Genomic DNA, 26,268 nt, shown 5'->3' with positions numbered 1-26,268 from the left:
TTTTTACGTGAAACAGGCCTCGGGGGAGAGGTCTGAGGGGGTTTTATTCTTAAAATGGCACATTTGTAGAGAATGCCCTTTATATATGTTCTAAAGAAAAGTGTACAAATACTCAATGATTAAAGTGTCTCTGAGAAAGTGGCTTTGGACCACACCAGCATCTGGTCCCTTTTTGCTGTGACCCACCCCATCCCGGAGCTGGTCGGGTCTGGCTGGATGTGCTGCCCAGTGGGTGCCTCGCAGGGTAACTGCTTGGTCCTGAACATTCTCTCGTTTCAGGAACTGATGAGGTTCTCTTCTTTTGACTGATGGAGATTACAAAACTCTTGGATTCCTGGAAAAGAAGACGACAGGCATAGAGTGCTAATGGCTTGTCTACCCCTTGACAGCCCTGTCCTGTGCTGGGAGGGCTGTGTTTTGACAGGGGTGGAATCCTCTGGCTAGTTCCATAAAAAGCCCTGTGTCTGTGATGCCGAGTCTTTGAAAGTGACCGGAATACCTCATACTACCCGTCTTGGTCATAACCAATGGCTGAGGCCTTCCTCGGACCATCTATAGATGGCGGATTCTGGGAATGCTGTTTCCTTACCTTTGACATCATTCTTCTAGGCAAGTAAAACCCAGCCACAAACTCAGAGACCACAGCTTTAACAAACACTGACACCTCTCCCTTAACTCTGGGGCCTTTGATGGCTGCCACTGGCTGAATGTGGCCTGCACGTGGGTTTGGTCTGGCTCAACAAAGTTTTTATTTTTATTTTTTAGAGACACGGTCTCACTCTGTTGCCCAGGCTGGAGTGCAATGGTGCGATCTTGGCTCACTGCAACCTCCGCCTCCCAGGTTCAAGCAATTCTCCTGCCTCAGCCTCCTGAGTAGCTGGGACTACAGGCACGCACCACCACATCCGGCTAATTTTCATATTTTTAGTAGAGACAGTGTTTCTCCATGTTAGCCAGGCTGGTCTTGAACTCCTGACCAACCTCAAGTGATCTGCCTACCTCCTTCACCCAAAGTGCTGGGATTCCAGGTGTGAGCCACTGCACCTGGCCTTTTTTTTTTTATCAGTTACTTTTAAAAATGAATTACTTTATCGCTTTATTGGGATGTATTTCCTAAGCCATAAATTTCACCCTCACCATGTTTTTTAAACCATGAATTAACTCACAATACTCACACATTGAGAGATTTCTCACGGACTCCTGGCTTCCTCGGCTATGGGGGCCACTCTGTGGTCATCACAGACCCCACCACCCACCCGTCCTTCCACACCCCCCACACCCTTGGCTCCTTTATGTTGCTTCCTGCCCCACAGGCATCTGCATTTAGTACTCATGGAAATACTTACTCTGAATTATACTTCTGTAGGCTAACGTGGCTGGGGAATCTGGGGTGTCAATGAAAAAAGACTGGCCTTTGTCACAATTCTTACCTTAAAAAAGAAACAAACAAGACAATTCAGTCCAAGAGGAAAACAGAGTGGCCATAAGATCTTGGGGCTCTTTCCGTGCTGGTGACAATGGGAAGATCTTGAGCCCGCTTCACTCGTAATGAAGAACAAAGTAGAAAAGACCAGTGGGGTCTCAGGGACCTTCCTTCCAGCAGGGTCCCCAGCCAGCATTTCAGCGTGGCTAAATAATCAGGTGGTATACAGAAAATGCAGGTTCCAGGGCCCTACAGAGAACTGATTCAGCAGCTTCCAGATGGGCCCAGGAGTCTGCATTTTAAGAGATTAGCTTTTCAGGGAAAGGATCATGAATGCACATGGTTAAAAAAAGTACAGAATACAAAAGGATATGCCATGAAAGGCCAAGTCCGAAAAGGGCTACTAGTGTTCTAGGTGTCTTTCCAAAAAGATTATGCGCATATAAATGTGCAGCCTCGCATGTGTGCACACACACATACACACACTCTCATATACCTAAAATACGAATGGGAGCACATGACACACACATTCTGCCTGCTGCTTTGTCTGTGTATAATTTTATCTTCCAGGTCATCTGTGCTGGTGTCTATCGGTCTGCTAGTCTTTCCCCGCCACGTGGCCATTGTTCCAGTCCCCTCCTATGCACGCCCAGGTTTCTCTAGGACCATGTTATCCCAGAGCCAGGTGGACAGGACACAAGGGGCTTGGGGTCATTGGGGGTGTTCTCGCCTCCAGTCTGCCCTGCCAGCCCCCAGTCGTGGGTGGACCTGCCATAGGCTTGCTCTGCCCACTCCCCAGGCCCTGAGCTGCTGGAGAAACAGGCAAGTGACTGCACTGCCCATGGCCAGTCACCAGCCTCAGGTGAACCCCAGGAGGGGTTCCTACCGAGCACTCATCATTTCCTCAACTTCACTACTGTGTTGCCCTGTGGGACAGGGAAGTCCAAGTCGGGGAAGAAGCCTGTGGGGAGCGGGTGGTGGGAGATGGGGAGTCCAGATGGCCCAGTGAGTCAGGAAAATAGGGTCTGGAGGCAGGGAACATAAGGCCAATTCACACGTGAGCCATAACAGGAAATGTCCTCTCCATAGGACGTATGCCGTAAATGACTTTGTAACTTTACTTCATCCGTTTCATTTATATAGGGCGTACATCAAGTAGAGGGTATTTAAACACAAAAACTGTGTCATGGGGCCTTTGAGCCCCTATTCTCAGGCCCGTTCTCCTCCCACACCGTGGAGTTGACTTTCATTTTCAATAAATCCCTTCCTTCCTTTTTTTGTGCGTTTTGTCCAATTTTTTGTTCCAGACACCAAGAACCTGGACATCCTCTGCCGTTAACACTGGGACCATGAGACCACGTGGAACTCGCTAGGGAGGCCCGAGTGCATGTTCACTGGGCCAGACCTGGGAGGTTGGGGATCCCAGAATAGTCATGCTGGGGCTACTTCTGTCCCTGACTTTCACCCAGGTATCCCTTCCCCAGAGGGCTCCCCAGCCCCCAACACACAAATATGCTCTAGTGTTTTCCCAGCCTAACTGCATTTCCCCCTGGGCTCCCACCTCACCAAGAACGGGCAGCATTATCAGAACAGCTGGTGTGAGCACAGCCCTGTTCCAAGAGATGCCAGGCATCCTCTCACCCCACCCTGGCAGATCCCTCTCACTAGGCACCACTGTCACCTGCATTTTACACAAGGGGCCATCGAGGCTGAGAGAGGGGAAATGACTAGCCCAAGTCCCACAGCTAGTGGTGGCAGAGCAGGGCTCTGAGGCCAGCCCTTCCTGTGATCCTCAGCACCAGAGCGCTGGCATCTGTAACTCTTTGCCACCATGTCCCCAGAGGAGACTGAAGTGCTGTCCTCATGCCTTCCTGTCTGTTCCTAGGAAGGCGGGTTTGCCCCCACTCTGTCCCCAGTGACCTTGCCAGATGCGTGTCTGTCACTTGGCCCTCATGCTCCATCCTCTTGGGTGTGTGACAGTGTTAACAACCCCTTCCTTTCTGGCACTCCCTGGCCTTGCTATCTGTGGCTTCCCCTCAAGGTGAGGTTCTGCAATGTGCCATTTGACACTCAGGACCATGCCCACTAGAAGGCACTTAATGTTCTCAGCTCAGAATGAGCCTCGCAGCTGTCACTGGTGGCTCCTCTGCTTTGAAATTAGCTCTTGTGAACCACCTGGAACTTTGTTTCTTTGTGAAAAGTGGCCCTGAAAGGAAAGACCAGGGCCAATGCCAGGGCTTGGTGTGAGGGAGGTGGGAAGATGGAGGTTGGTGGCTCTTTGGAAGAAAAGCCACATCGGGATCTAATAGCCCCAAGGTCACTTCCTGATCTGTCAGACAACGGCAAGGGCAGGCCTGTGGCTGGGCCCATGGACATATTTGGGTGGGTCAGCAAGCATGCCTTTTTTTTTTTTTTTTTGGAGACAGGGTCTTGCTCTGTTGCCCAGGCTGGAGTGCAGTGGTGCGATCATGGCTCACTGCAACCTCAACCTTCCTGGGCTCAAGTGATCCTGCTAACTCAGCCTCCTGAGTAGCTGGGACCACAGGCACATGCCACCACACTGGGTGAATTGTGTTTTCCTTTTTTTTCTTTAGAGACGAGGTATCTTCCCGTGTTGCCCAGGCTAGAGCATGGGGTGTGTGTGTGTGTGTGTATTTAATGGAGTTAGTTGCTATCATTTAGTAATCAGGAGACTTTGGGTAAGGATATAGATTTCTAGCTCTTCATTAAACCTTGGAAAATGTGGCAATGGTGATGGCCATAAGGACACACCTCTTGAATCTCTGGCAGCAGCTGCCATACTCCAAAATCCATCACCACGTTTGTGTCGAGGCAATGCCACTCCCAGGCTGCTCCTAGCTAGTGGCTGAGACGAGCATGGCACTCGGGCAGGCATGCTTCTGGGAGATGCAGCCCCTCTGATGGGTAAGTGGGCTCAGGAATGCCCTGGTGGCTGTACCCAGCTTTCCTCGACAGCAGCCAAGACACTCCAGCAGACTGAGATGCACCAACAGACTGGCATACTCCAGCAGAGTGAGATGCTCCAATAGACAAATACTCCAGCGACTGAGATGCTCCAACAGACTGGCATACTCCAGCAGAGTGAGATGCTCCAATAGACAAATACTCCAGCAGACTGAGATGCTCCAATAGACTGACATGCTCCAGCAGACTGAAATGCTCCAATAGATAAATACTCCAGCAGAATGAGATGCTCCAATAGACTGCCACACTCCAGCAGACTGAGATGCTCCAATAGACTGACATGCTCCAGCAGACTGAGATGCTCCAATAGATAAATACTCCAGCAGACTGAGATGCTCCAATAGACTGCCACACTCCAGCAGACTGAGATGTTCCAATAGACTGACATACTCCAGCAGACTGAGATGCTCCAATAGACTGACATACTCCAGCAGACCGAGATGCTCCAATAGACAAATACTCCAGCAAACTGAGATGCTCCAATAGACAAATACTCCAGCAGACTGAGATGCTCCAATAGACTGCCACACTCCAGCAGACTGAGATGCTCCAATAGACTGACATACTCCAGCAGACTGAGATGCTCCAATAGACAAATACTCCAGCAGACTGAGATGCTCCAATAGACTGCCACACTCCAGCAGGCTTAGATGCTCCAATAGACAAATACTCCAGCAGACTGAGATGCTCCAATAGACAAATACTCCAGCAGACTAAGATGCTCCAATAGACTGCCACACTCCAGCAGACTGAGATGCTCCAATAGACTGACATACTCCAGCAGACTGAGATGCTCCAACAGACTGACATACTCCAGCAGAAAGATGCTCCAATAGACTGACATACTCCAGCAGACCGAGATGCTCCAATAGACTGACATACTCCAGCAGACTGAGATGCTCCAATAGACAAATACTCCAGCAGACTGAGATGCTCCAATAGACTGCCACACTCCAGCAGACTGAGATGCTCCAATAGACTGACATACTCCAGCAGACTGAGATGCTCTGATAGACAAATACTCCAGCAGACTGAGATGCTAAAAAGTAAAGTATACTGAGGTGCTCCAGCAGGCTAAGATGCTCCCATGGGCGGAGATGCTCCAGTGGGCTGAGATGCTCCTTCGGGCTGGGATGCTCCTGTGGGCTGAGATACTCCCGTGGGCTGAGATACTCCCTTAGGCTGGGATGCTCCCATGGGCTAAGATGCTCTTGAGGGCTGGGATGCTCCCTTGGGCTGAGATGCTTCCATGGGCTGAGATACTCCTATGGGCTGAGATGCTCTTGAGGGCTGATATATTCCTTCTCTGGCTCCTTCATCGTGGGCTAAGGCTCTCCCTTGTCATTTTCTCCCACAGATATTTCCCCTGACAAACGTCCTGCCCACCAATCCCATCTTGGCAGAGCTGAACTGTGGCAGAGGTACAGGCTGGCAGGAATGGATGTGCCCTGGGCTGCTGCAAGCTCCTGTCCCCAGTCACATCCATTCATGCAGCCCAACTGCCTCCAGGGGCCTCAGAGGGCAGCTCTCATCACCACTTCCGGCCACTGCAAAAGCTGCCTGGTGTTTTATAATGCTGGGGAAGGTGGAGAAAGCAGCTGTACTTTTCTGCATGTTGTTGGGGAAATCACATGCCAGAGAAGTATTGTGGGATGTGGGAATAAGGGAAAAACGATTAGGGGACGCAGCCTCCTGGGCACATGGGGTCTCTGGCATTCTCCCGGGCTGTTCCCATCTTCAGAGTGGCCCTCGCACCCCACCCCCCCACCACTTCCTTGAGGCAGCCGTCCGCCAACACTGTCCTCCCGGCTCCCGCTTTCTGCACGGCCCCTTGGCAATCCTGTCCATGTCCAGTGGCTTCAAAACTCGACTGCACGGACATGAACCACCTTCTCCTGACGGACCCCAGAACCTGCTGACAACCTGAGCCCCCGAGCCCCCGAGCCCCTTAGCCGCAGCACCCCAGAGGGCCCGGCCTCCCTCTACTGCCCCTGCTTCACTGTCTCTGAGGGACGGACCCTCCTCCAGGTGACTTGTACTGGCAGCAGGGACAACCTCGACCCTCAGATGCTGTCACTTTCTCTCTTGTGTGTGTCCCTTCCTTTCTACACCAATGCCGGAACCCAGGGCCTCATCCTGAACCCCTATCCCAGGGCAGCCACCCCTGAGCCTCCTGTTCCCAGGCACATGACACTGACACTCACTGACACTGACAGTCGTTTCCCACAGGCTCCCATTCTCCCCATGCAGCCCTTCCCCAAGGCTCCCCACGTGGCCTCCACCCTCCCCGCCTCCAGGCTCTCCACGGCCCCGCCCTCTCCCCAAGCACGCGGCCCCCACCCTCTCCTGGCCAGGCCATTCTTCACCCGCCAGGCCCCTCACTCCCGTCCCGTCCCGTCCCTGCACAGACACCTCGCACTGGCCTTGGTTCCCTGACAAATGGAGTGGAAGTTCCGAGGCATGGGTGCAGCCGGCACTCCTGGATCCCGGCTTCCCCTCCAGCCTTCTCTCTCTGTTCTCCCCTCAGACCTAAAGGCGAGTGCTGGACGCCCTGCAGGAACCCCACTGCAGGGCCCCAGTAATGGAGGCCCGCCCGGCTCCGCGGTCCTGGGGGAGAGCAGCCTCCTGGGGGAGCAGCTTCGAGTGTAGGCCCTGCCCAGCGCCCCGCCGCGAGTGGGTGCCCGGTGGGCGTGTGGGTGGAGACGTGAACCCCCGTCCCTCCTTCAGCCTCAGGGCCACTCAGGGAGTGGGCATCTCTTGGGATCCTGGGGGACCCATGTACTTAAGAAGAGCACTTTCTGGGAACTTGGCCCCTGCTCGCAGGCCAGTGATCCGCGTTCCGGTCTGTCCTGGTGCTGGAGACAAAGGGGCCAAATCTGTGCCGTGCTGGCTTCTCTGGGCGTAGGAGGCCGGGCCCCTTCCTGAGGGATTTTCACCTCAGGCCGCCTTCCTCTGTAACCTGGACGCCATGCCCATCCCGTGGAGCCACCCCTCTATCGGGCACCCTTCTCAGCCCTGCCACCACCACCCTCACCAACTTCTACCCCATTCTTCCAAGCCTCACCCCTCTGCCTGAGGCCTGTTTGCTCCCGCTATCTGCCCGCAGGGGTCTCGGCCTCTCTCCCGGTGGCCTCTTGGGGTGCCAGCTGGAGGGTGGGTCTGGCTCCAGTGCCCCATTGACCCTCCTTCCATTGCCCCTCTCCATAGCCGCCCCCTGTTGTGCCCGACCCATGCCTGTGGGGCTGACCGAGGAGTGAGGTCCCGCCCCACACCGGGGTCACCCACCTATGAGTGGATCCAGGGGCACTCTGCCGAGGAGAGGGACCTCCAAGTCCTGGCACATGAGCTCCGCGCCCCCGGTTGTGGGAGGGAATATCTGAGATTCTTTCTGCAAGGCAAATTCAAAGGGGAGGAAACATAATTTTTTTGCAGAATCACAAGGATGGACCACATTTTAAAGAAACTTACAAAAAAAAAAGGCTTAGTTTGAATGTGGAACACTTAACACCTAAAGAACTTTCCTTTAGTCAGCAGAAAGGGATTTTAATTGTGATTCCACTTCCCAAAATGATGGGGAAAGCAGAAACAGTTTGCAGAGCAGCCTTCCGATCGTTTCCTCAACCATGAGATCAGGATCTTGTTGGGCTCGCCTGGCGGCCCCACACGCCCTCACCTTGCATTTAGGACAGATGAAGCCACTCATGTTCTCCACCACCCCGATGATGGGCAGCTTCACCTTGCGGCAGAAGTTGATTTCTTTCCGGACATCCTGGAGTGACACCTCCTACGAAGGTGAAAAGGCCAGTGATTCCAGCATCAAAGTGCGAGAAAGGGAATCTCTGTGCAACCGAGGGGATGGCTGCAATGCAGTGGATCTGCAATCATAAAGCCATAGAGGTTTCTGCCCTGATAGGGTTTGGCTCTGTGTCCACATCCAAATCTCAGCTCGAACTGTAATCCTCATCATCCCTACATCCCTACAGGAACAGGCAGTTCCTGGTGGGCGGTGATTGGATCATGGGGGCGGTTTCCCCCATGCTGTTCTCGATAGTGAGTTTTCACGAGATCTGATGGTTTTGTAAGTGTTTGACAGTTCCTCCTACACACTCTCTCTCTCACTGCTGCCACTGTGTAACATGTGCCTGCTTTGCCTTCCACCATGATTGTAAGTTTCCTGGGGCCTTCCCAGCCATGCAGAACTGTGAATCAATTAAACCTCTTTCCCTTATAAATTACCCAGTCTCAGGCAGTTCTTTACAGCAGTGTGAAAATGAACTAATATATGCCCTCTGCCAAATCCATATTTATTTAGCGCCTACTAGTGCTAAGCCCTGTTTGTTTGAGGTGCTATTTACTTCCCACACAGCCAAATAGCAAGAAATCAACCTAAAAGAAAATGACTTTTTTTTTTTTAGAGACAGGATCTCACTGTTGCCCAGGCTGGAGTGCAGTGGCATAATCACAGCTCACTGCAGCCTCGCCCTCCTGGGCTCAGGCAATCCTCCTGCCTCAGCCTCCCGAGTAGCTGGGACTACAGGCATGTGCTACTCCACCTGGCTAACTTTTTAATTTTTTTGTAGAGATGGTTGTTGCCCAGACTGGTCTTAAGGTCCTGGTGTGAAGTGATCCTCATGCCTCGGCCTCCCAGAGTGTTAGGGTTAGAGGCGTAAGCCACTGTGCCTATCTGAAAATGACCTTTTAACGCATCTACATGCTCCATGTCCCTATACTATACTATATTAAGCCAGTGTGTGCACTGTTTTCTAGACCAAAGCTTGGCAAACCCCAGTCTGGGGGCTGAATCTGGCTGGTTTTATAAATAAATTTCCTCTGGAACCAGCCATGCCCGTCCCTCTAGACACCGTCTGTGGCTGCTTCATGCCACAGTGGCACGGCTGAGGGGCTGGGACAGGGACCGTGGGGTCTGCAACGCCTACTTACTATCTGGCCCTTTACAGAAAAGTCTGCCGATCTCTGCTCTAGATAATTATAAACACCAACAACTGACTAAAAGGAAATAAGGGATATTCCCCAATGTGGACAACTTGGCATCTCCTAAACTCTGAGTTTCTACAATGTGATTACCATGTATGAACACCGCTCAGTAGCTCCCTGTTTTCCTCAGTTAATGTTATCACAGATCCCTGTGCCCAAGTCCTGCTGTGGCTTGTCACTGTCAGGTGTAGTGACTCCTTAGCACCTGGGGCTTCCCCACTCACGTGAGCCCGAAAGGCTCACAGCTTTGGGCCTGTTCTTTTCCTGAGATGCCTGTTTGGCTCTTGGCACTGAGGCTGGGATGCAGAGGAAGAGGCGTTCAGCTAGGAAGTCAATGGGCTGCGACTCAGTCTCTCATTTCTTTCTTTCTTTTTTTTGAGACAGAGTCTTGCTCTGTCACCCAGGCGGGAGTGCAGTGGCGTGATCTCGGCTCACTGCAACCTCTGTCTCCCGGGTTCAAGCAATTCTCCTGCCTCAGCCTCCCAAGTAGCTGGGATTACAGGTGCCCACCACCACGCCTGGCTAATTTTTGTATTTTTTTGGTAGAGACAGGGGTTTGCCATATTGGCCCGTCTGGTCTCGAACTCCTGACCTCAAAAGCAATCTGCCTGCCTCGGCCTCCCAAAGTGCTGGGATTACAGACGTGAGCCAGTGTGCCCAGCACCAACCACTTTTTAAAAATGCGACAGAAAACATTCCTAAGGACAAATCCACTTTCTCTCCACTGCCATCACCCGGGCCAGGCCATCCTCCCTCCTGTCCAGGGTCCCAGCTGGTGTCCTGCTCCTCCGTGCGCCCCCATGTCCCCTCTCTGCAGGATGCCAGAGTGGACATGAATTTTGCACCATTTTCTGACCCAGACACCCTTCCATGGCCGCTGGGCCTGCCACTCCATTGGCTGTACCCTCATGCCTGTGTCCAGCACCTGTGTTCCTCAGGGAGTCACAGGGGCCACCAGGGAGAGCCAGGCCTTTTTACTGCCCTGGTGCCTGGCATGTCAGAGTCAGAGCTCAGTGAGTGCTGGATGAGGGTGAGACTATGAGTTGTCCTGACTGATTCTGGCCAGTGAGATCAAATCAAACCTTCTTTGCTGGGCTTTCTTAAGTGTGGAGGAGAACGTCATGAAGAGAAGTCAAGCATAACTGTGGAGATGGAGAAGAGCCCTTGGTTTCTCAGGCCCGAGATGGATAGCGTCATGGTCCTGCCTGCAGTTGCCCTCTGCAGGGCTGACAGAGAGGAAACTTCCTATCGCTCTCCTCTCAGCTCGGGCTCACCATGGGCCTTGGGGCACAGCCACTAGGTGACTGCTACAGAGGGTTGCTGGGTGTCACTAAGGAAGGAACAAAGGCACCCAGTGGCTTATCCCAAAATCCCTATCTGCACCCAGCTGGTTCTGTTGAAAACTGGACAGATTTCCTAAATCATTTCGGGATGTAAATGGAAAATCCACTGTAGGCTGGGGGACCTGACACATGGACACGGCAAGGCTGACGGGGCCAGGCAGCACAATATGAATTATAACTGCACTGGTGGTTTTCCTAGTTTCCTCAAGGAAAGTTCAAAAACCATTCTTGATCCACTATTGTTTAATCCATGGACTAAAAAAAACAAATCGTTGAATGGTTGTCAGCTGCAAATGTCTAGACCAAAGACGAAGTTCTTATTTTTATCTTTTGAGACAAGGCCTCACTCGGTTGCGCTGGCTGGACTGCACTGGCATGATCATGGCTCACTGCAACCCTCCTTTCCCCAGGCTCAAATGATCCTCCTACCTCAGCCTCCCAAGTAGCTGGAACTACAGGCGCGAGCCACCATGCCTGGCTAATTTTAAAATATTTTTTTGTAGAGATGGGGTTTTGCTATGTTGTTCAGGCTGGTCTCAAACTCGTGGGCTCAAGTGATCCTCCCATCTCAGCCTCCCAAAGTGCTGGGATTACAGGTGTGAATCACTGTGCTGGCTGAAGTTTTCTGCAGATCCGCATTGGATGCAGCTGTGGAACACACACTGGGAAGAGCCTTGGTGAGACCAGAGTATCAGAGCCAGGCAGGAAAGAAATCTCGCAGTGTGGAGCACATGGACCCAGCTCCAGCTGGGAGCTCGCTCACCTGGGGAGTGGTGATGATCACTGCTCCATCGATGTGTGCCGCGGCCAGGTACTGGACGACTGAGAGGTGTTCATCCGACGTTCCAGGTGGGGTGTCCACAATGAGGTAGTCAACCTCTCCCCAGTCCACATCTCGGAGGAACTGCTTGATCATGCCTAGAAAGAGGAATCCGCAGGGGATGCTTACTTTTCCTTTCTTTTCTGTACTTTCAACCCCCTCTTTTTTTTTAAAGGATGGGGTCTTGCTATGTTGCCCAGGTTGGCTCTGAACTCTCAGGCTCAAGCAATCCTCCCACCTCAGCCTCCCAAGTAGCTAGGACCATAGGTGCGTGCCACTGTGCCCAGCTCACAGAGAAGCATGATCTGATCTTTTTGTGCCTTTGGTCTATGCTGTAAATCAGTGGTTCTCAGCTGGGACTGAACTGCAATGTCTGGAGACATTTTGGGTTGTCACAAATAGAGTAGGGCGTGCTATTGGCATCTTGTGGGTAGAGGCCAGGGACACTGTTTAACACCGTATGATGTAGAACACGGTCTACTCCTCCCCCAACAAAGACTCATCTGGCTCAAAATATCAATAGTGCTGAGGCTAAAGCTTGCCCTGATAACACTTTCACATTATTACCTTAAGTCTCAGTACCAGATCAACCTGCTGTTGATCTCACCTCTCTGACCCAAATAAGCCACTATAAAACCACGATAAAAATAATTTCAGGGTTCTATAGCTTTTTTGTTGAGAAAAAGTCTCGCTCTGTCACCCAGGCTGGAGTGCAGTGGCATGATCTCGGCTCACTGCAACCTCCGCCTCCTGGGTTCTCCTGCCTCAGCCTCCGAGTAGCTGGGATTACAGGTACGTGCCACCATGCTCGGCTAATTTTTTATGTTTTTGGTAGAGGCAGGGTTTCACCATGTTGGCGAGGCTGGTCTTCAACTCCTGACCTCAGGTGATCCACCTGCCTCAGCCTCCCAAAGTGCTGGGATTACAGCGTGAGCTACCACACCTGACCAGCGTTCTATAGCTTTTAAGGAGAGAAAAACTCACAGCAGATATTTATAATTATGTAATGGAAACTGGTATTTCTATTAGCTCTTCTCAACCAGTGAAGAAAGAGGCACTGGATGCTTAAAAATAATATACTGTGAAGTCCAGCAGGTTGAGACTGGCAGGACAGAGAACAGATAAGGCCAAGAGCCACAACGCTTGTGGAAGAATGTGAGAAACAAAAAAAGGCAGAGTGGCAAACCGTTTTTCTTGGGTCCCCTCCAGATAACAGCGTCATCAGGACTGCTGAGCAGGAAGCCCACTGACATCACCCCCAGGTTGTCTTCCACGTACTGCAGAGGCAACAGGGTGAGGGTAAGACACGCTTTACTCAAAATCACACAGTGAGGCCCTCCCCCAGGTCTTCTGTTTGAGCTCTGACTGAAAAAAACATTTTCAGGACAAAACTACCATGTGACCTATGAGCATATTCACTCTTTGCTCCTAAATCATTTTTGGAAAAAAAAAAAAAAAAAAAAGGGTACCATGTTGGGGGATTTGAAAGAGGCACTGTATGTCCATGGGCTGAAATGACGGCAATGACAGGGAACTAAGCTAAAATAAGTAAATGTCATCTCCTTAACTCTTTTATTTTTTTATTTTTTATTTTTTTGAGATGAAGTCTGGCTCTGTTGCCCAGGCTGGAGTGCATGGTGCAATCTCAGCTTGCTGTAGCCTCTGCCTCCCGGGTTCAAGCAATTCTCCTGCCTCAGCCTCCCAAGTAGCCAGTGTTACAGGAGCGTGCCACCATGCTCAGCTAATTTTTGTATCTTTAGTAGAGATGGGATTTCGCCATGTTGGCCAGGCTGGTCTTGAACTCCTGGCCTGAAGTGATCTGCCTGGCTTGGCCCCCTAAAGTGCTGGGATTACAGGCGTGAGCCACTGCACCCTGCCTCCTTAACTCTCTTAACCAGAGATTTACAAACTATGGCCTTCAGGGCCAAATCTGGCCCACCATCTGTGTTTGTAAATAAAGTTTTTATTGGAATACAGTCCTGGTTGTTCAGTTACATATTACTACTTTTGTGCTACGACAGCAGGGAATGTAGGCCCACATGCTGAAAATCTTTACCATCCCACACTTTACAGAAAAAGCCTGCCAATCACTGGTTTTAATCACATCCTCTGTGCCTCGAAAAGTACCCTAATAAATACCTATGGACCAATAAACCACAAACCCATTATGTACACACAACTACACACTACTGTGAAAATAGGGCAAAGAGGTGAAAACTCACCACTGGAGACCAGCCTGAGCCACTCTGGTGAACCTGTGTGAACATGAGCACCGATGTTCATTAGTAGAAATCACGTACCCTGGTCACATTTCATGCACAGACAAATTGTACAAAGTAAGAAGATGGTTTTATAAAATATAATTCATTGTCTTACATGGTACCACGAAATTCCTAAAAGAAGGTGAACAGATGGGGCGTGGGTAATAAAGATGCAACTCAACTCCCTTTGTGCCCTAAGCTGGGTTATTTGGAAACTCTACTTGGGTGTCTAGATAGGAAACCAAAGTTACTCAAGTTCAAATATGATGTTGTGTCTAAGGTATTTTAAAAGAGTGATAAAAATCGGCTGGGGACTGATGAGAAAATGCAGGTACCTGTGGAGCAATGAGGTGGCTTTTGTAAAAGCACAGGAGTGAAGGGAATGAGCTCTCACCAAACGGCTGATTCAGAACCTGTCCCCAATCAGCTCCAGCCACAAAGGGGACCTCCCTGGGGCAACAAGATTCAGACCTCTTCCCCCCAGCAGGTGTCCAGCAGCACACAAAGCGCACACTGAAAGTTTAATTTTCTTGATGAAGCCTTACTTTTCTCAACAGACACATGATTCACAGACAATACGACTCACCCATTGAATGAGTGGCTTTCTGTACAGTCACAAGCATGCAGCCATCACCACAATTTTATTTTTTATTTTTATTTTTGAGATGGGGTCTTGCCCTGTCGACCAGGCTGGAGTGCAGTGGCATGATCCTGACTCACTGCAACCTCCACCTCCCAGGTTCAAGTGATTCTCCTGCCTTAGCCTCCCAGGTAGCTGAGATTACAGGTGCCCGCCACCATGCCCAGCTAATTTTTGTATTTTTTGTAGAGACGGGGTTTCACCATGTTGGCCAGCCTGGTCTCAAACTCCTGACCTCAAGTGATCCACCCGCCTTGGCCTCCCAAAGTGTCGGGACTGCAGGTGTGAGCCACTGTACCCAGTCACCACAATTTTAGAACATCTGCCTGACTCTTAAGAAGAATCCTTATACCCCTCAGCTGTCACCACCCCCACAGTCTCTCTCACAACCTCCCAGCCTTAGGAGACCCCTAATCCACTTTCTCTCACTGTGGACTGACCTATTCTGCACATTTCATGTAAGTAGAATCATACAACATGCGGTCCTCTGTGACTGACTTCGAAGTTCTATTAAAAGAAACCCAGCCAGGCACAGTGGCTCACACCTGTAATCCAAACACTTCGGGAGGCTGAGGCGGGAGGATCACCCGAGGTCAGGAGTTCGAGACCAGCCTGGTCAACATGGTGAAACCCCGACTCTACTAAAAATACAAAAAATAGCTGGACATGGTGGCGTGTGTCTGTAATGCCAGCTACTCAGGAGGCTGAGGCAGGAGAATTGCTTCAGCCTGGGAGGCGGAGGTTGCGGTGAGCCGAGATCGCGCTATTGCACTCCAGCCTGGGCAACAAGAGCAAAACTCTGTCTCAAAAAAATAAATAAATAAAAATAAAATAAAATAAACCCCACAAAATCATTCATTCCTATTTACACTCGTTTGCTAAGTCCACTTGTCTTAAAAGAGGGGTAAACAGGATGATCCAATAGTGCAGGAGAAGAAAATGGGGAAACTTTTGTTTTATTTTCTTTTATTTTAAAATTTTCCATTTCTATGAAATAATTATGTGTGATGACAGTAGCTTATACCCTCACTGCGGCGTGTGCTACCAAATCCATTGGGGTATGTGACCAAGCCTCAAGGGGTGACATCGCTCTCCTTCCCTACTCCCTCAGAAGCAAACCCCAAGGCCTTAGAAGTGCCTGCAAGGCCTGGCTCCATCTGCTTCGGGCCACCCTCCAGCCCCTCTGGTCACTCCACTGAGGACACAAGGACACCTTGGTCAGCGGCCCATGCAGTTGCTCCCTTAGCCCAGAATGCCCTTCTCCCAGCTCTCGCCTCCCGTCATCCTCTGCTCAAATGCCATCCCTCAGTAAGGGTACCTTTGACCACCCCTCAGCCCCTCTGACCCTGCCCTACTGTCTGTCCCCTCACTCTGGGTTGGTTTCACATTATCTAGCATCTGTCTTCTCCCACCCAGACAGGGGTCTTCACGGACCTTGTTCACCACTGCATCCCCAAAACAGGATTAATGCATTCCTGGCACTAATTAAAGAAAGAACCAATCTTGAGACTCTCAAGACATCCCAGCACTGTCAGCCCCAGCTTCCATGCACTGCCCTTGGGGGAATCCTCTCTTGGAGAGCTTCTTGCTAGCAAGAAGAGGCCAGCAACTACATAGACTGCTACAGCCCTGCCCCCAGCCAACATCGCTCACCCGCCCTGCAGTCTCAGTTCCCCAGGGGAGACCACAAGGGCAGAAATATTCCCTTGCTTCCAGGGTACAGACCCCTAGCAAGCCCTGGTCTAATGTTCCCAGTCAGAGCTAAATTTCCGTGTCTTACTTCTGCATTTCACTGGCTGTTTCCCTTCCCCTCTGAGGAGGCATCGAAACCAGTGCTTCTCCAATGGTGCAGACAGACTTCATATACAATCCCGCCCCTCCCCCGCCAAGACTCACAGTTGTTGTTAAAAGTAGACAGATGGACTACTGAGCATGTATCTGAGCTCCTCATGTCCACATAAACATTTACGGGTCAGGTGCGGTGGCTCACACCTGTAATCCTAGCACTTTGGGAGGCTGAGGCAGGTGATCACTAGAGGTCAGGAGGTGGAGCCCAGCCTGGCCAACATAGTGAAACCTCGTCTCTACCAAAAATACAAAAATTAGCTGGGGATGATGGCACACCCCTATAGTCCCAGCTACTCGGGAGGCTGAGCACAAGAATCGCTTGAACCCAGGAGGTGGAGGTTGCAGTGAGCTGAGGTCGCACCACTGCACTGCAGCCCGGGCGACAGAGTGAGACCTTGTCTCAGAAACAACAAAACAAAACATCAACAGCAAAAAAAATTTATGGGCTCCGCATGCCTCTTTGTTGAGGTTTGACAGTTCAGTGCTACAGAGTTTGCCTTCAGAGAATAATTTCCTGAGTTCTGTAACCGGCTATTACCTGCTCTCCTTCCAATCCCATTATCTTGGGAATCGATGGCCCACATATATCGATGTCTAGAAGAGCAATCTGGAGAACAAGAAGAGACCAAAGCAGTTATGTAACTGAATGCACACACTCCAGATATGCACAACTGGGAGGGGAGCGGGGTATGCACAACTGGGAGGGGAGCGGGGTTAGAGGAAAAGGACAGGCGAGAAGACAGAAACTGGGTCAAACTTGGAGCCATCAGATTCTCCTGAGGGAGACTCCTAATGCTGATCTCAAGGTTCATAAACACTGATGCCCCCATTCCCCTACTCCTCAGCCTGGCTGAGCTCCTCAAGGGTGATCTTACAGACTTGGCTGTCAGGTCACTTGGAGGCTTGGGCTCAGACCCTGTTTACTGAGCCCTGGTTGGAGGAGACAGGGAAAGGGGCCTAGCGCCTTTTTGGCTTGTGTGACAGAATGGATGGAACAGCCAAGAGACAGCAATGTTGGAGCCACCCTAAACAGCTCTCTTTTGCTCACCCCCTCACCAAGTCTTGGTCTCTGCATCTTAAATTTTTCTCAAACTCATCCTATCTTGTTCAGGAATCTCAGATACAAGCCAAATCTAGACTATTTAAGCAGAATATGAATGTATTAAAAAATATTGGGGGCTGGGCGCAGTGGCTCACGCCCGTAATCCCAGCACTTTGGGAGGCTGAGGCGGCCATATGCCTAGAAGGTAAGTATCATTATCTCTGGTTTACAGAGGAGGAAATTGAGGTTCAGAGGGGACCAGTTCAATAATCAGGGAACAGAGCTGGGACATAAACTGAGGTCTTTCAGCCCCAACTGCGGCTCTTTCCAGTACACCATGGGACTGCTGTGGAGGACCAGAGTGGAGCCTCTAGCTGAACCGTGACCAAGCCCTGTTTTCCTTTGATCCTGAAGGTGAATGATGGTTTAGGCTAAACTTTCAAAACAGAAACTTAAAGTAAGATGGAAACCTGGAAAAGCTCTTTACTTGTGACTCAGGTGCAGCTTCAGGCGACCCTTGCCACCCCAAGCCTTCCCCTCTGATACAGGAAGTCTGAGACGGCCTTCAGGAACCTTCTGAGAACAGGGCTAGTATTCATCTTGAATCCAAAGTGCTGCACCTCCGCGTCACTTTTTAACTTGCCCCAAATTAGTTTCTTGCCGCCCTCTTCAATCCTCTCAACAAACCCAGCCTCCTACTTCCTCAGCACCCAGCGCTGTCTCAAACCTGTGCACGGGAAAACGCCATCCACACACCAGCGCTGGCCTCAGACGCCCTCTATGGGGCCATCCGAGAACAGCAGAGCAACATCATCGGAAAACCTGACTTGCTCTCTCCGGACCTTGATACTTGGGACTGATGTGTCAATGATCCACGGGAAAATGACACTATCACTATGACTGTGATAGAGACTTTCCTTGATACTCTCAGGTTTCTAGCGACTGTCTCCATGCCCTTCCTTCAGGGAACAATTTAATCAATTCCCTTTAGAGGAATTTCACTCCCTTGGGGAGTGAATCTTGAGCGAAATGATGTAAGGATATGAGAAGCAGATCTAGCGCACTCTCTCACTCCCGTGGCAGGCCTGAGAGGCTGTTGACAAGCTTCTGCTACCCAGATGGCCAGGACGGCCCTGGGTCCTGTCTGTTCCGACTTCCTGTTGATCCTATTACTACCCCAAAATCTGTCCAACTAATTTTGCTTAGGTTAGGCCAGAAAAGCAAAGCTGAGAACAATGCGCCTCTGTTCCTCCCAGCAGGACCTCTGGGCCTATGTTTGCAGCTGATGGGAATGGGAAGAGGCCGCGTTTGCTGCAGAAGGTGGAGACGCTGCAGGGCTGTCGGGACCCAAAGCATCTCCTTTACTCAGCACCCCAAACTGCCCCTGATGAGGAGGGTAGGGGAAGAGAGATTTAGTCCTAACTTTCAGTCCTTGCACAAGTTGCTTCTGCTTTCGAAGCCTTGGCTGTCTGGGCTTCTGATCTGTGAGACAAGTGCTCCGGGATCATCAAGGCCCCTCCCAGCTCTGCAGTTCCAAGACCCAGGGGAGGGCCTCGCACACTCAGTCCTGAAACACCTAGTGCTGACCTTGTAATGACAGTTTGCCTTTCAGATCACAAAGATCATAAATGTTTAATTTATGGTGGCAGGGTGCGGTGGCTCACGCCTATAATCTCGGCACTTTGGGAGGTTGAGGCGGGCGCATCACCCGAGGTCAGGAGTTCGAGACTAGCCTGGCAAACATAGTGAAACCCTGTCTCGACTAAAAATACAAAAATTAGCTGGGTGTGGTGGCACACGCCTGTAACCCCAGCTACCCCGGAGGCTGAGGCAGAACTGCTTGAGCCTGGGAGGCGCAGGTTGCAGTGAGCTGAGATCACACCATTGCACTAGAGCCTGGGCAACAGAACGACACTCTGTCTCAAAAAAACAAACAAAAAAAGTTTAATTTATGGAAGTTGGTGACTTGTTATTTATTCATTGTTTTTGAGATAGGGTCTCACTCTGTTGCTCAGGCTGGAGTGCAGTGGCGCAATCACAGCTCAATGCAGCCTTGACTTCCCAGGCTCAAGTGATCCTCCTACCTCAGTCTACTGAGTAGCTGGGACTACAGGTGCTCACCACCACACCTGGCTAACTTTTTTTATGTTTTATTTTTTGTACAGACAGGGGTCTCACTTTGTAGCCCAGGCTGGGAGTCGGTGACTTTTGCAGTGGAAGACAGTGTGTGACTCTTGGCTGTCTCATGGCTCAGGCTTATGCTACAGAGGCTCCTTCTGCCTTCACCACAACTTACACACTCCCTGGGCAGCCTGTGACTCGTCAGGGGTGTTTTCTAATTCTGCTGTCTCTCGATCTAAAGCCCTTTGTGCCAATGAGATGACAGGCACCTGCCTGCCTCAAGTGCTAACACGGAATGGTCTTGCACAGAGTTAGAGCCAAGCTTCCACCAGATGGCAGGCAGAAAAAGGTCAGGGTGTGTCCCACCATCCTGCTGGATCTAGGGCAGGGAGAAATCTGTGCTGCTTGACTTTAATCAAGACATATTCAGCATTTTCCATGTGTTGACACTTTGCAGATAGTGATGTCACTGTCATGAGTAGGTCTGCCTGGGGAAAACACACTTTCCTAAATGTTGACTTCTTTTTTTTTAAAACCACCACTGCATAAAGAAATACAGCTGATGTAGCCATATTTCCACATTGAATGGTATGCTTTCCTTCTATATATTGCAAAGTCTAGACAGGCATGCAGCAAAGACTTCAGAATGTAATTACATGAAAATGAAGGATGTAAACAGTTGTCTACTCACAAATGGTTACTTGCAAGTGGTGAGCCCATCTCCAGTGAGCTGTTTAGGAATATTCCTGACAGCTTCGAAAAGCGAAGATTATTCTAAATGATACAGACAATCTGAGAAAGCAGATTTCTTGGCCAGCCCACTAGGCCAATACAGATTTGACCCTCAAATGGCAAGAGATTGCTGACTAACAGAATGATGAATCAACAAGTGTGTGCGTGTGTGTGTGTGTGTGTATCTATCTATATACTTTTTTTTTTTTAAACGGAGTCTTGGTCTGTCACCCAGGCTGGAGTGCAGTGCGGCAATCTGGGCCCACCGCAACCTCTGCCTCCTGGGTTCAAACGATTCTTGTGCCTCAGCCTCCCGAGTAGCTAAGACTACAGGCGCATACCACCACGCCCAGCTAATTTTTGTATTTTTTAGTGGAGACAGGGTTTCACCATATTGGCCAGGCTGGTCCCAAACTCCTGACCTCAAGTGATCCGCCTGCCTCAGCCTCCCAAAGTGCTGTGATTCCAGGTGTGAGCCACCATGCCCGGCCCAACAAGTGTATTTTGAATCTTCCCAGTACTATACCTTGGGTAGGCTACAAACTCATCTCTAAGGCAGATGTAATCATCATCCCTTCATATCCAGTGAGTGAAATAAAGTAATAAAAGTGGTGGCCATCACAGACATTTACTGAGCATTTACTACTCGTCATGCGCCGTACTAAGTGCTTTACATGTGCCATCTCACTCAGTCCTCGGAGTCCCATTTTATAGATGAGAAAACGGAGGCAGAGTAAGCCTGGTAACTTGCCCAACGTCACAGCAGTGGTGTAGATGGAGCTGGGACCTGAATTTGGGCTGTCTGACTCCAGAGTGTGTTTTCTTAGTGACCCACAACCCCTTTTATTAAAGTTGAGATCCAGAGGGCAGCAGTGGGTAATTTGAGTTTTCATGCTCGTCTGTATACGTGGGTGGAAATGAATAAACTCGTGTAAGGGCCAGCAAAAATTTTCCACAAGGGCCAATAGAAAATATATTATTAGACTTTGTGGGCAAAATCAAGGATCATATGTAGGTACTTAAGTACTAATTTAAAAATTGCAATTTTAGGCTAGGCGCGGTGGCTCATGCCTATAATCTCAGCACTTTGGGAGGCCGAGGCAGGGGGACGCCTTGAGTTCAGAAGTTCAAGACTAGCCTGGGCAACATGGCAAAACCGTATCTCTACAAAAAACACAAAAATTAGCCGGGCATGGTGGCAAGCACCCGTAGTCCCAGGTACTCGGGAGGCTGAGGTGGGAGGATAGCTTGATGAGTCCAGGAAGTAGAGGTTGCAATGAGTCCTGATCATAGGAATGCACTTCAGCCTGGGCGACAGAGTGAGATCCTGTCTCAAACAAACAAAAAACGTTTCAAAAATGTGAACATTCTTAGTTCACAGGCCATAAAGACAGAAGATGGGCTGGATTTGGCCCACTGGCTAGAGTTTGCAGGTCCCTGGCTTAGAGAAAAGCAAACAGGGGTTAATAAAGAAGAAAAAGAAACGTGAACGTAATGTAATAAACTATCCACATGCAAGGAGAGATGTACATCTGCTAGCCATTTTCTTGGCTAGGGAATCCAGTGAAATGCTTCATTTGACTACTGGGCATTTCTTTGCTCTCTGCAGGATTGAGATTCCAAAGAGGCCAATTCAACTTAGTCTAAGGAATCATTTTTTTTTTTCTTTGACTGTCTCATTCTATCGCCCAAGCTGGAGTATACTGGTACAATCTTGACTCACTGCAACCTCTGCCTCCTGGGCTCAAGCGATTCTCATGGCTCATCCTCGCCAACAGCTGGGATTAAAAGCCTGCGCTACCACGCCCAGCTAATATTTTTTATTTTTAGTAGAGACAAGGTTTTGCCATGCTGGCCAGGCTGATCTCAAACTCCTGGCCTCAAGTGATCTGCCCGCCTTGGCCTCCCAAAGTGCTGGGATTACAGGCATGAACCACCGCGCCTGGCCTAGGAATCAGTTATTTAGTAGCCATCATGCCCTTCAGACAAAACGAGCATCTCCCAGTGGTTCCTGAGGTCTCACCTGTGTGTTTTCATCCTCTGCTAGGCCACGGGCAAGGTGGGCGCTGAATGTGCTTTTCCCAACACCGCCTTTCCCAGACAATACCAAGATTTTGTGTTTTACGGTCTTCATTTTCTCTTTGATTTCCTCTATAGCTGCAAAGAAAACCAAAGTTCAGGGGATGAGGTCCCTGACCAAACCTCGAACGTCACTCTTCCAGTCAACTAGAAAGAGCTAAGTTCTAGTCCTAGTCCTGGGGCTGTTTAAAACGATCCTCCGAAGTACCTCTCAGACAATGGTAGAAATAAGTGCTAGGAAGAAAATAAGGCTATTATCACACTTGAAGGTGTCTCATTTATTGGTTTACACGTTTGTCTCCCCCAACTAGAACATACTCTCCACAAGGGTAGGAACTGTCCGAAGCTTTCAGTGCTGTATTCCCAGCTCCAGAAGAGAACTTTGCATACAGTAATGGTCCCCAACTTGGGGACAAAATCCCCCAGAGACATTTGGTAATGTCTGGAGACACTGTTCTTTCTGTTCTTTCTTTCTTTTCTTTTTTTTTTTTTTTTGAGACAGAGTCTTGCTCTGTCGCCCAGGATGGAATGCAGTGGCGTGATCTCGGCTCACCGCAACCCTGCCTCCTGGGTTCAAGCGATTCTCCTGCCTCAGCCTCCCAAGTAGCTGGGATTACAGGTGCCTGCCACCATGCCTGGCTAATTTTTGTATTTTTAATAGAAATGGTGTTTCTCTATGTTGGCCAGGCTAGTCTCGAACTTCCAACCTCAAGTGATCCACCCACCTTGGCCCCCCAAAGTGTTGGAATTACAGGCGTGAGCCACCACGCCCAGCCTGGAGACACTTTTCATTGTCACAGGAAAGGTACTGCTGGCATTTGATGGGTACACGCCAGGGATTGTGCTAAATGTGCTACAATGCACAGGACAGCCCCCCACAACAAAGAGTGATCCTGCCCCAAATGTCAACAGTGCTGAGGTTGAGAAACTCTGATAGACAGCAGGCACATACTAAGTATCTGCCAATGAAACCATCTTATTTCAAATCCTTAAAACAATACACGAGGTATAAAGGAAATTAAAAAGTCTCATGACTAGCCAAACTCAAGTGAAAGTTAAGCCTGGAAACCTCCCAACACTGCTGGACTCCTCCCCATCAACAGACAGCTGTTACTTCCCAACCTTGTGTCAAAGCATTCTACATTAACCAGACCCCCACAAAAGGCCAAAGGCCCCATGCAACTCCATCGTGGGATGATTGCCCTCACAAGTTGCTCCTAAGGAACTTCTTTGCTGGCCCCTAAATCTTCGAAGATGAGTATCCTCCCATAAACAAGGACATGTCAACTGTAACTTTAGGACTGTAACCTCAGTCTAACTCCTTCCCTATTACTGATGTCTGTTAAACGTCACACTGACAATGTCCATTACAAGCTTATCTTCCCACATGCCAAACAAAGACGGGATGAGATCAGTCCTTCCTCTCCTACCCTGAGACGTCTGCCTAATTAATTCTTCCTTTACTCCCTCTTTTCAATGTTCACTTTATTTTCTGTATAGTGTAGATATACTGGGCACAAATTAAAACCTCACAAGAATGTAACTACCTGCCTCAAGGCCTACTGCACTTTTTCCTGCATGCTTTTTCCCCTTTTAATGAAATATATAAACACAAGCCTTCTGGAACCTCTCCAGGGAGCACAGGCCACAGATGTTTATGTCACTTGTATTTTCCAGGGCACGCCCTCAAGCTCTGGCCCAGTAAACCTCCACTGAGACTCAGTTCGGTCTCTCCATTGGATTGACAGAGGTAACTATTTTTCTCTTCATTTTTTTTTTTTTCTTTGAGACAGGGTCTCACTCTATCACCCAGGCTGGAGTGCAATGGCACGATCTCAGCTCAATGCAACCTCCACCTCCGGGGTTCAAGTGATCCTCCCACCTCAGCCTCGAGAGCGGGCATGCACCACCATGCTGGCTAATTTTTGTATTTTTAGTAGAGACAGGTTTCACCACGTTGGCCAGGCTGGTCTCGAAATCCTGACCTCAAGTGATCCATCCACCTGCCTCGGCCTCCCAAAGTGCTGGGATTACAGGTGTGAGCCACTGCACCCGGCCTGTCTCCATTTTTGATGAGGAACCAGAAGCTCAAAGAGGTTAGGACTATTGCTGAAGGTCACACCGCATGGACCCAAGAATCAAATCCAAGTCTGTCTCTGAACTCCTTCAAGCCTCTCCCCCTTGGCCAGGTGCAGTGGCTCACGCCTGTAATCCCAGCACTTTGGGAGGCCCAGGCAGATGCATCACCTGAGGTCAGGAGTTCGAGACCAACCTGGCCAACATGGTGAAACTCTGTTTCTACTAAAAATATAAAAATTAGCCAGCCGTGGTGGCAGGCGCCTGTAGTCCCAGGTACTCGGGAGACTGAGGCACGAGAATCGCTTGAACCCGAGAGGTGAAGGTTGCAGTGAGCCGAGATTGCACCACTGCACTCCGGTCTGGGCTACACAGCAAGACTCTGTCTAAAAAAAAGGGGGAAAAAAAAGAAAAAAAATATTGTCCTTCTGTCTCCTGCTTTTTAAGGTCCTTCTGAGCAGGCTCCCTCTGTCCTCTCATCCTGGAATCTGTGCTTCACAGCACTTAAAGCTGTGGTGGTTTAGTTGCTAGCTCACGTGTTTGTTTCCTCTGTAAAGCTAAACTCCACTACAGCAGTGACCACGCCTGATCCCCAGCTGTGTCCCCAGGACAGCACCATACCTACGAGGCGATCAACACCTTTCTGTTCAATGAATGGGAGAATCACTCCTCAAAAGCAAGAAAATTGTGTCAAGAAAGTAGCTGGCAGAGCCAGGATGTAAGTCCGAAGACTCCCCGACTTCGAAGCTTATCCCGTTTTCTCTGCGGTCGGTTATTGTCACTCAAACCTCTGGCCCCGACCCTCTTAATTAATGTCCCTTTCGACTCCGCGCCGGTCAGTCTCTATCCTCCATCCGCGCCAGGTCCTTCGCGCTCGCCTTCTAAAGGCCTCGTTCCTGTCAGTCATTCCAAGCTCCGCCCTCACCCTGCCCACTTTCCACGCCCCGCCCACTTTCCACGCCCCGCCCCTCTGGGCCCCACCCCTCTCCGAATACAATACCTTCTAGCCCGCCCCTGTCATTCATTCTGCAGATCCCGCCCGCTCCCTCCCACGCCCCGCCTTTTCCGGGCCTGCGCCTCTCAGTTCCTGTTGAGGCCTTGCCCTTTTCTCACCCGGGTCTGGAGTGGCCCCTGCTCCAGAAGCGCACAGCCGCTGGTTGGGGCATCCCTGACATGAAGCCCCTCTGCCCGCCTGGGGGCTGTCGGCCCCTGGACAGTCTGCGCAGAGACAAGACCACAGTTAGAGCAGCTCGTGACACTTTCGCCCCGCCACCCACGCCCCCTCCGCGAGCTCACCGTGAGGCACCTCCTCCATTCCGTCGCCTTTGCCGCCTTCGTGGTCACCGGAACCCGCTGTCGTGTATTTCCGCCTTGTGGGCACAATCTGATTCTCCGGCCGCGCGAAATAAGCCTCGGAAAGAGGGGGCTGTGCGCACGCGCGAACCTTGGGCCGAAAGACTGGGACTTAACGTCTGTTCCTTTTCAGAGATTTCCTATCATAAATACTTCGGCAGTGCATCTCCTAAGAACAAAGGCGTTCTTCATGACCTCAGTGCCATTTTCATACCCAAGAGATTTACTATCGATGCAGTACTAGCCAATGCAATATTAGCCAATAGACAGTTCATATTTCAATTTCAGTTGTTAGACCCCCTCCCCTGCTGGACTCACTCACTGCCTGGAGTTACTTCTCTTCGGTCTACTTTAATTCAGATAAGTCCTTCTTTTTTTAGGGGGAGTCTCATCACCTTGATAATTTTGACAGGTCCAGACCAGTTGTCTAATAGAATATCCCATATTCTTGATTTGTCTAATCCTCCCCTCCCTCTTGCCCCGTAATTAGATAAAGGTTAATTTTTCTTTTTTCCTGCAGAACACACTTGGATAATGTCAATTTGTCCCG

General features: G+C 50.2%; 1 protein-coding gene across 6 annotated transcripts; it reads right to left on the bottom strand.

Annotated features, from left to right (window-relative positions):
- Positions 1-25: 25 nt before the first annotated feature.
- NUBP1 (NUBP iron-sulfur cluster assembly factor 1, cytosolic) lies at positions 26-26,239 on the bottom strand. Of its 6 annotated transcripts, XM_002826115.4 has the most exons (11): positions 25,662-26,239; positions 25,479-25,583; positions 22,234-22,367; positions 16,854-16,922; positions 13,789-13,821; positions 12,753-12,843; positions 11,510-11,664; positions 8,082-8,192; positions 7,694-7,796; positions 1,347-1,430; positions 26-334 (listed from the first exon to the last, which is right to left on the bottom strand). In XM_002826115.4, exons 1-11 carry the CDS (start codon positions 25,678-25,680, stop codon positions 276-278), a joined length of 963 nt encoding a protein of 320 aa, XP_002826161.2. In that variant the 5' UTR covers positions 25,681-26,239; the 3' UTR covers positions 26-275. The 6 variants fall into 6 exon arrangements, with proteins under 6 accessions (XP_002826161.2, XP_009248733.2, XP_009248732.2 ...); XM_009250458.2 differs by lacking the exon at positions 1,347-1,430; XM_009250457.3 differs by lacking the exon at positions 16,854-16,922 and having other exon boundaries at positions 25,662-25,814.
- Between the last annotated feature and the right edge of the window lie 29 nt (positions 26,240-26,268).

This window comes from Pongo abelii, chromosome 18 (genome assembly GCF_028885655.2).
Source record: "Pongo abelii isolate AG06213 chromosome 18, NHGRI_mPonAbe1-v2.0_pri, whole genome shotgun sequence".
Classification (NCBI taxonomy): Eukaryota; Metazoa; Chordata; class Mammalia; order Primates; family Hominidae; genus Pongo; species Pongo abelii.
Note: the sequence above shows the minus strand (reverse complement) of the source record. Positions and strands in the feature narration are given on the sequence as shown.